Raw genomic sequence first — 17,237 nt, 5'->3', positions numbered from 1 at the left:
GTTAGGAATTGAGGTTAGATTTGAGTGATACTGCATGTATTCCCAGGATGGACCTGCATGTCACATGATATTTTATGACTTTGTAAAGCATCAAAGCTGGCTTACCCATCAGGCAAAACGTGGTACTGCCCTGGGGCTCCCAAAGGCCCCCAGTCCCAAGGTTGACAAGGTTTTACAAGATAATTTCTTTTGGACTGTTTAACAGTGTCGATACAGACAGAAAAGACTGAATATGACGTGCAGCAAAGGTCCCTGGTTGAATCAAACTGGGGATGTTGCATTTATATGTTATGCAGACATGCATATTAACCACAAGGCCACCAGGATGCCCTGGACATACAGTTTTACCTTATCTTGAGGCTTGTTTTAGCTGTACAGTTTCCCTGTGTAAAAATCTAGTTTCAGAATATCAGATTATATTATGCCTAAAAACTTTTATGTTAAATTAAATTACCACATGGTCATGCAGAGAGTAGGTCTGATATATGTAATGTCAAGATGGTGCTACATGTTCTATCATTTCTTAGGGCTGCGTGAAGGATAAATGAGATGATCTTGACCAAGGTATTTGAGTGGTTTGTTTGTCTTGGTTTTGAGTGAACAGAGTGTGTTGTTGTTATTGTTTAAGTGATAATGATTTAATCAGAGCCTACCTGTGTCTCATTTAATTGCATCTCTGTTAACAGGTCCAGTCAAAGAAAAAGACAGTTAAGGATGCAGGAGCCCAACAATGGATTTCTCCTTCTCTTTCATGCAAGGGATCATGGGAAATACAATTCAGCAACCCCCTCAGCTCATTGACTCAGCCAACATCAGACAGGAAGGCACCTGCGACACCGGCAGTGACCCGGGAGAGGATGGTGGACCCTCCTACGATAATGCCCTCGATGCAGAGTTTTCCTACCCGCCGTCGGCCTCGGAGGACATGTCACAGGTATCCAACGGCTACCCGCCGGGTCTGGGCATGTACGAGCCACAGGCCAAGTTCTCCATGTACTCGCAATTTCCCAATGGCTCGGCTAACGGCTATGGGGCCATACGGAGCTACGGAGAACACGGCCTCATGCCCGGGGAGGGGACGGTCCTGAGAGGCCCGGGCCTCCAGGAGAGACCTTTGTCTCCCGTATCTCCCCCTCTGCCCACACATCACCCACACCTCCACCATCATCATCATCACCCCCATCACCACCACCACACGCACCACTTCCACTCAAACCCTCCTCATATACAAACCCACCCGCACCAACAGAGTCCTCCGCTGCCGCCGCTGCCCTCCCAACACCACCTGTCCCAGACGCCTCACATCATGACCCACACTCTCCCCCCTCCTCCCCCATTACACCTGCCTTCCTCCAGTCCTCCACCCTCCCTTGTGGACAGTACCCCCTCTTCTCAACCCTCCCACGTCCCGTCCAACACCCCTGGTGGGGTGCTGAAGAAAACCAGTTCTCCAGAGATCAAGCTAAAGATCATAAAGACGTATCAGAACGGGAAAGAGCTGTTTGAATCTGCGCTGTGTGGAGACCTGCTGCAAGAACTGCAGGTAATGCATGCACGTCCAAGTTACACACACACACACACAGAGGTCTGTACCTTACCACCGAGATCATGTCCTCTGTATGTCTTTTTACTTTTGTCACTCCACAGATGCTATTTATTTAGGAGGGAAATAAATAATCTTCTGTATTTTATGACATTTAAAAAAACATGTATACTTGATGTTAAAGCTGAAATGATTAGTTGTATAATCTTTCCAATCCAGTTTTTGCCATTTGTTTAAGTGATTTTTCATGCAAGCATACTAAACATGTGCTGGTTCCAGCTTCTTAAATGAGAGGATTAGCTGTTTATCTCTATTTTTATTTTGTAAATGGAATATATTTTGGGTTTTAATCAAAACAAGCAATTTGACGACGTTAGATTGAGTTCTGGGAAATTGTGATGGGCATTTTTTTACTATTTTCTGTTATTTTGTGAATAAACAATTGATTGATTATTTGAGAAAATAATCCTGTTGACACAAGCCTCTTGAGTGGGAAAGTTAACTCAAGGCCTCACTAGCTTTTAATGACACCTCCTCTTCAATGTAAGCATACACCTCTTGGCTTTTTTTGGTCTGCATGCACATTTTTAGGACTACAATATTATTTTTAAAACCTTGCTTTTATCTTTGCATGCTTTTATTAATGTCAACAAAACTACACCTAAAGGCATTGTAGATTATTTCTGCTGTCAAACTTAATACTCAAATAAATAGCTGAATTAAAAGAGAGAGAAAAGAGTACAAAATAAACAAATCACTCAGGTCTGAGGCATTGTACAGAGAGGGACATGCTAAACAAACAATCCTGGAGAGAGGGAACCAAAAGTGTAATTTACATGCACTTAGGGCTGCAACTAACAATTATTTTAATCATTGATTAAACAAATACTTTGTCTTCTCATCAGTCGTTTGGCCTGTAAAAAATGCCAGAAAATAGTGAAACATGCAGATTGCAAGTTCCTGGAGTCCAAGGTGACGTCTTCAAATTGCTTTCTTTGTCCAAAATAATTATAAGTTCTTAACCCATGAAAATTAAGTTTACTATTATATAAGACCAAGAAAAGCAGGAAATCTTCACATTTTAGAGGCTGGAACCAGCGGTTTTTGTCGTTCAACTTTAATGGTTAATACATTATCAAAATTGTTGCAGAGAAGTTTTCTGTCTGTCTATATGTTTCAGCTCTACATACAAACAACATATCACCTTACATAAGATTACAGGGAAGTGTATATTGAACCACAGAAAATTGACATCACATACTAAATAGAAGTCTAATCTGTCCATTTAAAATTCATATGGAATTGTGACACTGAGTACCTTGGTTTACTCTAAGAAGTAGATAACTGAGGAAGTTTTGATCTCAGCAGACAGAGATATCCATTTTTTAGTTACCTTTTATAGAAAAAGAAAAAAGTTCACTGATGTCTGTTTTCTATTTTCTAATCTTCAGGAGGAGTCTCAGAAGAACGAGGCCTCTCAGATGCAGCGCAGACATGAGAGGAAGAAGGAGAAGAGGAAAAAGAGTGCGAGGGTGCAGCTGCAGGTCCAGGAACAGAGCCTGGACCAGAGCCAAGCACAGGCAGGTACCACAGGCCAGACAGAGGACATCCACATCCAGCCCCAGCTGATAGAAACACCCCCAGCCCAGACAGAGAAGCCTCAGAAGGCCGTTATCAAAACTGAACCAAAGACGCCGAAGGCAAGAGCACAACTGTTCTCTCTCCACAGCAGTTTGAATTCTTTGTTCACCAGTCACTGCAGATTGTAGTAAACATACTTGTTCATGTTTAGGTTCCAAAGGTCCATCATCCATCAGTGATCCAAGAGACGGGCTTCTGTAAGGAGTTTGTGATAGGCGATCTGGTCTGGTCCAAGGTGGGCACCTACCCCTGGTGGCCCTGCATGGTCTCCTCTGACCCGCAGATGAAGGTCCACACTCGCATCAACACCAGAGGTATGGGCACACGTGCACCAGAAAACACTCTTAATGTAATAAGGACACAAACGCCACAGCTTGTCTTCCTTTTCGCTGTGCAGGTCACAGGGAGTATCACGTCCAGTTCTTCGGCAGTGTTGCCGAGCGAGCATGGATCCATGAGAAGAGGATAGTCATTTACCAGGGGAAGCAACAGTTTGATGAGCTTCAGGCTGAGACTCTGCGCAAGACCACAAACCCTGTAGAGAAACACAAAGTACGTACGAATGCATCTAAGAAATTGTGTCAGACTGATTCAACATAAAGACTACGTAATTGAGGGTTTTGTTCAGGCGCTTTGTCGACATTTTCAGGGGAAGAATCATTAAAGTTAACTTTCAGTAACACCAGAATCTAGAAGGATTTATATGTATTGGATTTATGTTGTATGAATGAAGTTATATATTACAAAACATCCATGTTTATAGTACAACAATTTCTTTTCCTTAACTCTCATGCATTCCCTCAATTACTTGCCAATTTGAAGGTCTCTTTTTCAAACTAGCATTTCAGTTGTTTCGAGTCATTCATATTCAGTAACTTGTATCCTTTATGTCATGAGGGTAACTTATAGTGAGCAGCGTCCTCTGACAGCAGAAAAACAAAGTTTCAGATCTTTGGGGACATAAAATCAGTTAAAACAAAGACCATTAATAAAGAAAAAAAAATCAGGGTACTTTTTCTGAGAAAACTATGTAGAGAGGGTATTGTTGAATTATCCCATGTACGTTTTTTGCATTATAAAGTTGTTGTTTTTTTAACCATCATGGATGCCAGTACCAATACACATTTGGATAAGCCAACATTGATAATATTGGATCTCCAGTCAGACGAGTTCTATTTAGAAATAAAGTTAATTGGTTGTTTTGTATCTTTTTGATGTTTTCTTCTCCAGCTTTTGAAGCCTATCCCTCAGCGGGAGCGTTCTCAGTGGGAGGTGGGTGTGGGCCACGCCGAGGACGCCTTCCCGATGACGCGGCAGGAGCGAATCGACAACTATACCTTCATCTACGTTGACCCAGAGCCAAATGCAGGCCCGTCCAGCAGGAAACCCAACATCAGAGCTGAGAAACGAAACCGGCGTTCCAGCGGCTCGATCAGTAAGAAGGAAGATGGAGGAGTGAAGTCACCGGACAGAGAGCAGCCGCCACGAAGGCAGCTGCCACGCAGACAGTGTAGTGTTTCAAACACAGACGACAACACAAACTCCCAGGCCTCAAAGGAAGAGAAGAACCAGAGGGGGGACCAGCGTAAGACCAGCTCCCCGAAACAGAGCGCTGGTTGTGATGCACAAGCTCAGCAGGACTCGCCGCCACCAGTGAGGGCCTGGAAAACAGCAGCCGCCAGAAAGCTGCTGCCTCTCTCCATCACCATGAAGAGGCTCAATGTGGAGATCACGAAGTGTGACTGGCCTCTCCTGCAGAAAAAAGCTGCTGCGTCTCCGAAAAAAGACAAAGAAGAAGAGCAGGAGGAGATAGTGGAGAGAGAGGCCAGGCAGCCCGACCTGGGATACTGCTCACCTGAGGTTAGTGTAACTCAGGCAGACAGGAACATGTATACATGACAAAGTTATCCTGTAAGGATGTTACAAATGTTGATACTTTGAGCAGGACAGCAGAGCTAAACCTGAGCCCAGTCCTGAGGAGGAGGAAGACGGGGACGAAGGGGAGGAAGAGGGTGAGGAGAGGAGAGGCTCCCCCGCCAGTCGGAGGAGTGAGGAGGGAGGAATGCAGCAGACCTCCTCTCCTGGATCACCCCACAGTAGTCCACAAGGTAAAACACAGACCTGCAGGGTGTTTTTTAATGAATATTTGACGTGTAAAGTCTGTAAGAGATGCAGCTCAATATTTTTATGTGTTTTCAGGCTCTCAGGAGAGGAAACTGCAGCGGCGATCAGTCAGGAGCAGGTCTGAGTCAGAGAGAGGCAGCGATCCCGTCCCTAAGAAGAAAACCAAAAAGGAACAGGTATTAGTCCTCCCAGATAACCCAGTGTTCAGACCAAAAACAGCACCGCATTAAAGTGTGGCCTATATATATATATGTGTGTATATAAAGTGCATACAATTGTAATGTTCCCCGTTTGATTTCAGCTGTTACCTTTGTTGCGTGTCATATTTTACTCTCCCCACATCTCCTATACACTGTTTTCTCTTTTTTATACACTCTCAGCTTTCAAATAAAGGCCAAATTGGCCAAAATATAATGAAAAAGTAAAAAAGATTGCTTCAGGTACTGGTGAGACAATGAAATACAATCTGGGATTCATGGGTTTGACGGCTTATCAGATGCCAAAACACTCCACAGAGGTTTGTAATATTGTAATATAACACTGGAAAGATGTTTCAGCAACAATCATTTTTTCCTGCATTGCGTCAGAAGTCAGGTACACAGTGGAATTACTTTTTACCGAGTAATCTACCAGGAATGTGTGCGTGAACGTATGTAACATTATTTTGATTTGCGACAAAGTTGAGCCAGATTCAACTTTTTTTTTGAGTCCTCTGTGCTGGTACACCTGCAACGTCAGCACAGTGGTCTCATTCAAATGAATGAGGGGGGCTTCATTATTTTATGCAGCTCTGATGTTGGTCTGAACGTGGCCTTGGTGTGAAATTTTCTCGAACTAACTTATGACCACCACGGTAACCTAACCCTTCCATGTTTACCTCCCTCACAGGCGGAGATGGCTCCTGAGACCACACTGAGGACAGGTTCACAGAAAGGTAGGGGTTCCTTCTTTCATGCCTCCTGTAAACCTCTGTGGTGGGAACTCCTTATACTTCTAAAAACTGAAATCCATCTTTTTCTTATTGCCCCCCCTTCTGTGAACCCCTAGGAGCCAGTGAGATCTCGGATGCCTGCAAGCCCCTGAAGAAGCGAAGCAGAGCGTCGACAGATGTGGAGATGGCTTCTTCTCAGTACAGAGACACATCTGATTCTGACTCTAGAGGCCTAAACGACCCACAGGTAGACTTACAAAACATGCGCTGAAGTACCACAAAGAGGAAAACACTGTTTGACTTTGCCTATTTGAATTTTCAGCAATGTACAGGACTTTTTTTACACTCATCGCAGCTCAAGCTGTCGATGAATCAACAGATAAGTAAAAATGGCAAAAATGCAGTGCTTCCAGCTTCTCAAATGTGAATATTTTATAGTTTTCGTTTTATTTAATGATTGCAATCTGAATATCTTTAGGTTCTGTGTTATTGGTTGGACAAAAGAAGACATTTTAAAATATTACCAAGGGCTCTTGGAGCTTGTCATGGGGATTTTCTCACTGTTTGCTGACATTTTATGGACCAAAGCATTAATCAGTTAATCAAGAAAATAACTGATATATGAATTAATAATGAAAATAATCATTTGTCATCACCCCCATGCTGATCACGCCATGTACTAGTCTGCATATCTACACACTTGAAAGAGTAGTTATACATGTCTTTATTAGACTGGATTCCTCCACACAGAACACATCAACACACTTCTTTCTTTATCTCACAGGGTTTATTTGGGAAGAGTCTTGATAGTCCAGCGGCAGCAGATGCAGATGCTTCAGATACTCAGTCTGTGGACTCTGGCTTGTCCCGTCAGGACGGCAGCACCGGCAAGAGAGACACCGTCTGCCAGGTCGGTGCTGCTCATGATTTAATCTCTTTCTTCTAAAAGCTTACAGCTATTATTTGATGTTCTAACCGTCTTTCTCTGTGTGTTTGTGTGTAGATCTGCGAGGTGTATGGAGAGGGTTTGGTGGTGTGTGAAGGTGACTGCAGCAGACAGTTTCACCTGGAGTGTCTTGGTCTGACGTCCCTACCTGAAGGCAGATTCACCTGCTTGGAATGTAGAAATGGTGAGCGACTCAGAATACATCTTCACTATCACATGTGTTGTGTTCGGCTCTTTTCTATAACAGAATCTCTGTCATTCTCTTTCTAGGCAATCATCCTTGTTTTAGCTGTAAGACGGCAGGCCGGGAGGTGACGCGTTGCTCTGCGTCGGGATGTGGTTGTTACTACCACGAGGATTGTGTCCGTAAACTCCCGGGCACCACCAGCAGTACGGGTGGAGGCTTCTGCTGCCCTCAGCACAGCTGCTCTACCTGCTGCCTGGAGAGAGACCTGCAACGAGCCACTAAAGGTAAAACAGCTTCTGCTTTGTTTTTCAGCTTCTCTGATTTCCTGTTTGAGTCTGCAGTGGAAGCTGTGGGGCAATGAGCCGGTGCTGCATCAGCAAAGTGTGAAGAAAATGTATGAAAAACGAAACTATCCATTTTCCGTTACATATTAGTCTGATGTTATTGACCAATAGAAATAGAAAAAAGCTCAAATAATATTGCAAGGGTCAAGGCTCTACTTCCCTCAGGGATGGGCCAAATACGTAACTCTAACTTCCCTGTAAGAGAGTAGGAGAGTGCAAGAGGAAGAAATAAGATGTTTTTCTTGTGGGAAATTAGATTGAGAAAGGACTGACAAAAAGCTTACTTGAGGAGGTACACCTTGACTGAAATCATTTCCTGCAGAATATTTGGTCACACAGTCTCGCTAAGAAAATCCGGCTCCACCAACTAAAAGTGCTCCACTTGGTTTGAAGTAAGAGGCACCTGGAGGCTGCAGACCATTGGAGAAAAATAAAGTGATTGTGTTCCTGGAAATGTCTTTAGATGATGCTGGAAATCTGAAAAGCGGAAGAGATGCACTGTGTACTGTGCACTCTTGTGGTTTAAAAATGAAACCTCAGCTAAGATGCCAAAAATGTGCCTATAAAACATTTGTCACACTGTGACACCATCAAGTGACACCAGGCGGGATTAATGCTGTTTGTGTCTGATTCTGACCATACTGTAATATATGGATAGCAACCTATGCATTTTTACATTGCAATGGAGAGTGACTTGTATTTTTTAAACCCCTCAGGGACTCGTCTAAAATAACATTCTTCAGCGAATCATGTTATAGGTTCTCAAACTTTTCGGCTTGTGACCCCTTATAAAAAAAACTGTCTATTTGTCGCCCAGACATTTCCACTCTAAGCTTCTCAGATGGTTTCATTTAAATAACTGTTTTAGACCCAAAAACGTAAAATTTCACACGCAAAAACAAAGGTAAGAGAAAAGTAAATATATATTTGTTTATCAGAACTTAGTTTTGTGTTCTTTTCAACCCCATTTAACATCTCACAAACCCCAAGATTTATCTTGGGATGCTTTGGACCAAAACATCACGTGTGAATGTTCAATGTCAAACCATGTTTTGCCTTTTTTGTTGTTAAAGTACAATGAAGCAAGGAGGAAAAATTACCTTTCAACAACGGAGAGCTGACAGAACGACTGAAAGCACCAAAAAAGTACCAAGTGGTCGTATTTTATTCCTTCTGATTTCCTTTAATTACAGCTGGAAGCCATAAAGAAATCTGACCTAATTCATTATAAAAGCTCTGCAATGAAAGGCAGCTACATGACTTGTGTGACGGAGTGAGCAGTTCACAAAAAGTTGTTGTAAAGTGACCCCGGTGTAAAAGCTCAGAAGCTTGGGGGGATAAAAACTGTCCCTGAGTCTTTTCTCTCCCTGTCCTCTGCTTCCCGTCCAGGTCGTCTGATGCGTTGTATCCGCTGTCCGCTGGCCTATCACACAGGAGACGGCTGCGTAGCGGCAGGCAGCGTCGCCCTCACCCATCACATCATGATCTGCAGCAACCACGGCAGCGCCAAGAGGAACGGCCTCCTCACCTCTCCCATCAACGTGGGCTGGTGCTTCCTGTGTGCCAGAGGTAAGCTCTCACACCTGTACACACTAACCTTCCTCTCCTACAGCCGTGAGTCATCATCAGTGAGCCCGACCAAGCACCACAGACACATGTGGAAGTTACACTTTTGCTTCCACTGGCTGATTTCAGTCTTGTGACAAACGACAAGTTCAGTTCTTCTTACTTGCACTTCACGTTGGAGCATCAACAGGACTTGATCAGCCTCCATTATTGTAGTTTTTTCATATTTATAACCATTTTGATCAAAATCACAGCTGCAGTAACATCTCATGAGTGAAAACTGAAACCTCACATACTTTGTTGAGATACTTTATCTTTTAATACTACATGTTTCATGTTTGGCATTGTTGTTCATGAATAGCAGTGCTGTGAAATGTAATGTTTGTTGTCATCACGATACTAATACTATGAATGATCCAGGCTGTTACACTGCACTCCACTTAAATTATCCCATCTGTCCTGGATGGTGATGAGTTAGAAAACCGGTTTAGATGTGATGTTTTGCCTGTTAAACCATAAGCTGAGTGCACTGTTTGGCCTCTTTGTGTTGGGACAAACTTTGTTTTACTTGTTTCTTCTGTGTGTGTGTGTGTGTGTGTGTGTGTGTGTGTTTGAGAGAGGGAGAGAGACTATGCGTGTGCGTTTTGTTCTTTCCCTTCTTTTTGTAAATTTTGGGTAATTTCGAGTTTGACTGCGGCTCACCCCCGTCTCTTCCTGTGTGTCTTGTGTAGGGCTGTTAGTGCAAGACCTTACTGACACCATATTAAGTTCATATGCCTATAAGTCCCACTACCTTCTGACTGAGTCAAATCGTGCTGAGTTGAAATTACCTATGATTCCCTCTCCTTCGTCAGCTACCAAAAAGAATGTTGGGAAAGGTAACTGAACAGTTTTTCTCTTTCTCCTTTTGTCCCACTGGTCTGTGTTTGTGTTGTGCCTGCTCCCGCTCTGATTTTAGTTTCCCTTTTGTACGCATGTTTCATTTCAAAGCCTCGAGGTGCAAAGTTAATTAACTGGTTAAACGTGCAGTTAATTTTAATGCAGAGTGGCGCAAAGTAACCTCAGCCAAGTTCCCTAACACATTAACAGAAAACAGTGGGCCTCATGCAAGGACAGTTTTGTATTCCCAAACCTCTCTATTTTCTGGACACATGAGGAGTCTGATTTCTCAAACTAAACTTTTTCACAGATATTTTGATACATTACAGTAAGAAAAGCACAGGTGTAAATAACAAAATGAATTCAATTTAGCGGCTTCAGTTTCAGCGTCCTGGTATTGTGCATGCTGGCTCACTGAGACACCTGTATACCACAGAGCCTTCATTCATTATTATTAACACCTGTGCTTTTCCTACTATGTCAAGTTAAAATGTCCGCTGTGAAAAAAGCTTGTTTCTCGTTTCAACCTGAGCAATGTCACCTGTTCACTGCATCATCATTAGCATAATTCATGCCCCCGGATTGCTATATAAGTCCATCTGTTTCCCTTCATTCGTGGACAACTTTCATTCAAAAATGAAAAGAAAAGCTTAAAGTCCTGCTGTCAGAAATCAGCAGACAAAAACAACACATTTAGCTGTGTCAGTAGTGGTATGAAAGGACCCGAAACAATTAATATTAATACAGCTGCCAGCGACATGTCGTCAGAGCAGCGCTGTACTGAGACAGAAATAAAGAAGAAATGTTGTGATAAAAAAATCAAAACTCAAAGTTCACTTACTTTTACTTACTATTCCCGGAGTTTCCGGCAGCCATGGCCTTCTTCAGCAGGTGGAACCTCTCCCATCACGTGACCCAAGTACAGGACCTGGGTCACATGACAACAGGTGCTCATGTAACCTGCCTCTGTTTGTGTCGCATTGTGGAGGTGAACCTTGAGTTAAAGATTTTTATCACACTCATGTATGTGTTCCCAAGGTCAAGAATGAGCCACCACGTTCACAGAGGGAGTAGTTTGACATGAAGTTAGATGCTAAAAAATATCTTGCTTAAGCAAAGTGGTCCATGACTTAAGATGGGAAGCAGTGAAATTGGCAAGCCGTGATGATATGGTCTGTTGTAGTAATACATTTTTATTTTGTTATTAATATTTATTTTAATTGATTTCAGCAACATATTTAAACTTCAAATGAATTTAGATAAAGGCATTATGATGAAACAAGTGTTGTTTTCTTCCTGTCGAGAAAGACAGACTCGTACCTAAGAAGAAAAAATTATAAGTACAAGAAAAAAAGAAAGTTCTCTTAAATCACTCGTACGTGCCAAAGCTGTTCGTATGAGTGGTTCTTGCACGAGGCCCACTGTGAGATTGGTTTGTGCTGTGTATGAACTGTCAATCTGGCTATGTATCTCTGCAAAACATTCTAATAATTTTCAACGAGTAAAATTTCTCTGCTGGGAAAATATAATTGGTGATCAAACCTCCAGTACTTAAACTACTGTGTGATGCCCTGATGCAGGACGCTCTGGATCAGTTCAGGTTCTGTCTGTGGTTTGTGGAGCTTATCGCTGCTGGAGGCGCACTGCTTCTCTGCTTCAGCACTCTGGGCTTGTTTTTGTTTTGAAAGGCCTTGTCTAGCCTCACCTGTTTTTTTTTGTTTTTTTTTATGCTGACTGCAACTAAGTTTTGTTTTTGACTGAAATCTTCAGAGGAAATGAAATTTTGGCTCACCTCATCTTCTTGAGCTTTGACCTGCCTTGGATGGAATATAATCCCAATCTGGACTATATCTGAGTACAGTTAACGCAAAGATGAGTTCACAAGTGCAAGAGTAATGAAATTACCCTCTTTGAAGGTGTGCTGTCAAAAAGAAAGAAAAACATTTTGCAAATTGAAAGATAAATATAAAAAAAAATTACGATTCCATGCAAGGTAGTCTGTGCAGGATGCAATATGTGTGATGGGAAAAGTTTGCTTTACTGGCAGGACTGCATGCCTGCTTTTTGCCAATAATTTATTTGAGTATAACCCTGATTCCTTGTTAACTTGCTGGCTGATTTTTATTCCTGTGCTTCCGCATGTATTTCCCATAGACTGGTCTTGGTACAGTGCTCTGAATCTGATTGCCAGACATGCTGTAACTGCTGCAACAAAAGTTGTAAGCGACCTGAGAATTTCCAACCTTTTTCAGGCTTTTTCATGCAGTGTGGCTCTCACAGGAGCCTTCACTGAAGCAAGAAGCTCCTGGCCTTTGTTTTTCATTTCAGAATAATGACCAGATATTTTCATCACTCTAGATGTTGGAAAACCATGACCTGGTGCTGTATTTGTAGAATTTATAGTATTGATACTTTTTCTTTGGCTTGTCTGCAAATGAGATTCAGAGTTTGTCCAGGTTTTAAGGTGCATCACCTAATCATACACTCCTCCTCTCTTTGCATACCAATTTCCCACAACGCATGCACACACACACACACACACACACACACACACACACACACACACACACACACACACACACACACACACACACTCACACATACTCTCTCACACACACACACACATACATGTGTACATCCATACAAATGTAGGAGGCAAGTTGCTGTGCTGCGACTCATGCCCGGCTTCCTTCCACCCGGAGTGTCTGGAGATGGAGATGCCGGAGGGGGCGTGGTCCTGCAGTGATTGCAGGGCAGGGAAGAAACCTCACTACAAACAAATTGTCTGGGTCAAACTGGGCAACTACAGGTACGCAGAGAGCACTGATTATAGACTGCTGAGGGCTGTGCAACGTTCAGTTTATGGTACGGTTACAGGATAAGGATAAATCTGGTGATGTTCTGTTTTTGTTATCAAAATCTCATGAAAAGATTCTGACATAGCTTATTCCTCTGTGCCATAGACCTCCATTGTTTGTATTAGAAACACATCAGTTAGCTACAATGTTCCTACAATTACACTGTAGTTTATTTTGAATCCCACATACACTGTCCTGCTGATGTAAATACTCATTAGAGCACCAAGCATGGATTAATCCACCATTAGTCCCCAGCAAATAGACTATTCCTACTACTTACTACTCCCGTTTGAGTAACTTTTGCTAAAAGTGACAGTGCCCGGCTGTTTTAGGAAATGATTTAGCCTTTTTTAAAAGTGGAACTATATATATTTGTGATTTATTTTATAAAGATTAATGCCTTCAATCTGAACAAATGGGCTGTGAACCACAGATAGGCTGGGGATGGACTAAAGTACTGCTGGTTTTGGTCTTGTCATAGCATTATTTAAAAAACAAAAACAAAAATAAAGAATATCACCACTTATCCTTTAAATTCAGTGCAACTAATCTGCTTTGCACCTCACACTGAAACAGGATGTGATATTATAGATGCAGGTATTCAGGAAATGTTGAGCAGTGGTGTTTTCCTGTCTCACGCTGACTGTGAGCCATGCTCTTTGATATTTATGCAGACGTTTATAGTCCGCGGGCATGGTGTTAGATTAGGATGTGATAACGGGACACAAATAATCTCTCTAATGATCATGTGCCCAAAACAGCATTTATACCAGCCAAACGTCAATCGTAGTTCACCAAACATGAACTCTGATTTGGGATTTTGTAGGAGCTTGAGGAAACAATTTTTCTTGCCAGAAACAAATTCTTAAAATTATTATTCACATACGTTTCAATAAGAAAGAATGAGAAGTTGAACAATGCCCACCCCCTTTCCCTTGCAGGTGGTGGCCAGCGGAGATCTGCAATCCTCGCTTGGTGCCGTCAAACATTCAGAGCCTTCGCCACGATATTGGTGACTTCCCCGTCTTCTTCTTTGGCTCCCATGACTACTACTGGATCAACCAGGGCCGCGTATTCCCCTACGTGGAGAACGACAAGAACTTTGTCACGGGTCAGATCAATATCAACAAAACCTTCAAGAAAGGTAATTTCTTCCTTGAAACTTTCCTCCTACTTTTAAGACAAATCTGTTGCGATTTCGTCCTTTTAAAGCTGTAGGAAGGCTAGATTTCTGAGATTGTTGGTGTGTTTTAGCTCTGGAAGAAGCAGCCCGGCGGTTTCAGGAGCTGAAGGCACAGAGGGAGAGCAGGGAGGCTCTAGAGCAGGAACGCAACTCACGCAAACCTCCACCCTACAAATTCATCAAGGTAATGTCTTCTTTAAATCTCACTTAAGATAAATAACTCAAACATTTTATGCGTTGAAGTTATATTCAGTAAGTCTTCAGTGTATGTACTTATTCTATGGGTGTTGTGTTTCCTATATCAGTCCAACAAACCAGTGGGGAAAGTGCAGGTGCACGTAGCTGACTTGTCAGAAATCCCACGATGCAACTGCAGACCAACAGATGAGCATCCTTGCAGCCTCCACTCACAGTGTCTCAACCGCATGCTGCAGTACGAGTGTCATCCACAGGTCTGTGTGCGTATCTGTGTGCACAATGAAACCGGTGAGAGATTCATGAGAACTCACACCTCTTCTTACCCTTTATGTTGTTGTTGTCAGGTGTGTCCTGCAGGAGACGGCTGTGAGAACCAGTGTTTCTCCAAGCGCCTGTATGCAGAGACGGAAGTGATAAAGACGGATGGCCGTGGCTGGGGCCTCAGGACCAACCAGGCCCTCAGGAAGGTGGGTGTTGAGCTTAATGTCCAATCATTTCACCCAAAACAGCATCAATGTGTCACTGTTATTAATTCGTATTTACTTTCATCTTAAATGTGAACTAAACCAATCTTAAATCATGAATAGCTTGACTGTCAAGCCTTTGTCTTAACCAGGTCTAAAATAATCACATCATGATCAACCGAGTCAATATCTGACTAATGGAATATCAAATAGTGCCAAAAACAAAGTCCCTGAAAGTCCAAAGTCAGGAACTGCAAATTGGTCAACATTGGTGCTTATTACAACATGAGATTTTCTTTAATTCATTTTATTGGAAACACTAGGAATCAAAGTTTCTGTAGAATCAAAGTGAAAGCTCCCTTTTGCTAAGTGATATTTTGAAAGCAGGAAACTTCATTGCACTATGACTATGAGTAATTTGAATGAAAATTCAAAGCATTCAGGTATCATCAGGGCAGTTAACAAATAATGACCTCATGATCAGACTGTCAGGCATTGATTCCTGCTCGTCTTACTAATTTCCATTTTGAATAAAGGTGTCTGTGTGATGAAAACTGTGATGTTTGTTGTTTCCTCCAGGGTGACTTTGTGACAGAGTATGTGGGAGAGGTGATAGACTCAGAGGAGTGCCAGCAGCGAATCAAACGTGCCCATGAAAATCACGTGACCAACTTCTACATGCTCACCCTCACCAAGGTAACATCAGTGACACAGATAAACATTGTTCAGAGGAGAGACCTCCACCGAGCGTTTCTTAAAACCCCTTTTGTGTCAATGTCCGTCTGTCCTCGTAGGATCGTGTGATAGATGCCGGCCCGAAAGGAAACTCGTCTCGGTTTATGAACCACAGCTGCAGCCCAAACTGTGAAACGCAGAAGTGGACGGTCAACGGAGACGTTCGCATCGGACTCTTCACCCTCTGTGATATTGAGGCTGGTGAGTTCACATGCATACATTCCTACATACATGTTTACAAGCATCTAGGTTACAAGCTAGATGGTCCATTTGATGCGAATGTTGTTGTTGTTCCTGCAGACACAGAGCTGACATTCAACTACAACCTGCACTGTGTGGGCAACAGGAGAACGTCTTGTCACTGTGGATCAGACAACTGCTCTGGATTCCTCGGGGTGCAGCCAACAGTGAGGACATTTACCTCCTTATCATCATGAATCCAGATCTAGAGCAATCCGGACTTCAGGAGCTGTGTTTTGATACCGTTTCATCTTTTTATAATGTTTCCTGCAGAGCGCTGTGGTGATGGAGAAAGAGGAGAAGGCCAGGAACGCCAAGCTGAAGCCGAAGAAGCGGAAGCTGCGGCCGGAGGGCAAACACACACACGAATACTTCTGTTTTTGCTGCGGAGAGGGAGGGGAGCTGGTGATGTGTGATAGAAAGGACTGTCCGAAGGCGTACCACCTGCTGTGTCTCAACCTCACCAAGCCGCCATACGGTAATGAAAAAATTTGCTTATCTTAAATCTTGCTTATAACAAATATTTTTCATGGTCATTTCAGCCGATTTCAACAGCATAAGTACCTGCTGTGATGCTCTGAGATGATGCAGTCGTATAAAAAGATAGTACCTGTCTTGACTTGTACTACAGACTAACATAGCTCTGTTTCCAAGTGTCTTTATACTTTATCACCGGAAGAGATGAGCAAACAATCTGCAACTTTTTTCAAAAACAAAACTGAAAAACATTTTCTTAGAAGAAATATATATTTTCTGCTTTCCATCCTGTTAATCATCTCACGACCCCTAAGGTTTATCTTGAGACCCTTACAGTGACTACTTTCTCCATAATGACCTCTCTGTCTGTCTGCAGGACGTTGGGAATGTCCGTGGCATGACTGCAGCGTATGCGGCACCCCGGCCTCGTCTCTCTGTGACTTCTGCCCTCGCTCCTTCTGCCGGGATCACGAGGCGGGGGCGCTCACCTCCTCCTCCCTCGAAGGCCGCCCCTGTTGCTCCAGTCACGACCCTGTCAGTCCCCTGGACTCCAACTCCAGCTCGACCCAGTCGCGACCCTCCGCTCTGAGCCCCGTCAGGGTGAAAGAGGAACCGGATCCGGAGCTGGGCCAGCCGGCCTCAGAGTGACACCGCAGCTCCCTCAATACCTCATTCCCTGTAAAGTGCGCTCCTGTTGGCCTCCCAGGCTCCGATCCACCTCTGATCTGAAGCAGCGCACTACCAAAGGGAATACAGTGCTTTTTGCCCAGTGCGATGGCCCCAATTCAGAGACGAGACACACCGACGAACACCTCGATGCTGTTTGTGGCGAGAACAGAGCGACTGGAGTGTCCAGGCATCATTTTCCCTCCTCTCTTGCCATAAAACACCACTACTAACACTCTTTACAGCTCGCCTGCG

The 17,237-nt window shown here is 43.2% G+C and overlaps 1 protein-coding gene across 1 annotated transcript; it reads left to right on the top strand.

Moving 5' to 3' along the window:
* The first annotated feature begins 730 nt into the window (after positions 1-730).
* On the top strand, positions 731-16,964 carry nsd3 (nuclear receptor binding SET domain protein 3). The gene is made up of 24 exons (XM_070904148.1): positions 731-1,543; positions 2,995-3,243; positions 3,336-3,498; positions 3,582-3,736; positions 4,415-5,044; positions 5,127-5,292; positions 5,384-5,484; positions 6,197-6,242; positions 6,356-6,486; positions 7,024-7,149; positions 7,243-7,369; positions 7,456-7,656; positions 9,106-9,285; positions 10,014-10,160; positions 12,814-12,970; positions 13,961-14,163; positions 14,274-14,386; positions 14,508-14,654; positions 14,745-14,867; positions 15,444-15,560; positions 15,659-15,800; positions 15,900-16,006; positions 16,113-16,317; positions 16,693-16,964. The coding sequence occupies exons 1-24, from the start codon at positions 731-733 to the stop codon at positions 16,962-16,964; spliced, it is 4,821 nt and encodes a 1,606-aa protein (XP_070760249.1).
* Positions 16,965-17,237: the final 273 nt, after the last annotated feature.

Source organism: Enoplosus armatus, chromosome 4 (assembly GCF_043641665.1).
Source record: "Enoplosus armatus isolate fEnoArm2 chromosome 4, fEnoArm2.hap1, whole genome shotgun sequence".
NCBI classification, from domain to species: Eukaryota; Metazoa; Chordata; class Actinopteri; order Centrarchiformes; family Enoplosidae; genus Enoplosus; species Enoplosus armatus.
This window is presented reverse-complemented; position numbering and strand designations above follow the sequence as displayed.

Coding starts and splice junctions, on each gene's coding strand:
- nsd3 (XM_070904148.1), top strand. CDS start 731: ATGGATTTCTCCTTCTCTTTCATGCAAGGGATCATGGGAAATACAATT. Junction 14,387..14,507: donor CACCCTACAAATTCATCAAG/GTAATGTCTTCT, acceptor TTCCTATATCAG/TCCAACAAACCAGTGGGGAA. Junction 15,561..15,658: donor ACATGCTCACCCTCACCAAG/GTAACATCAGTG, acceptor CTGTCCTCGTAG/GATCGTGTGATAGATGCCGG.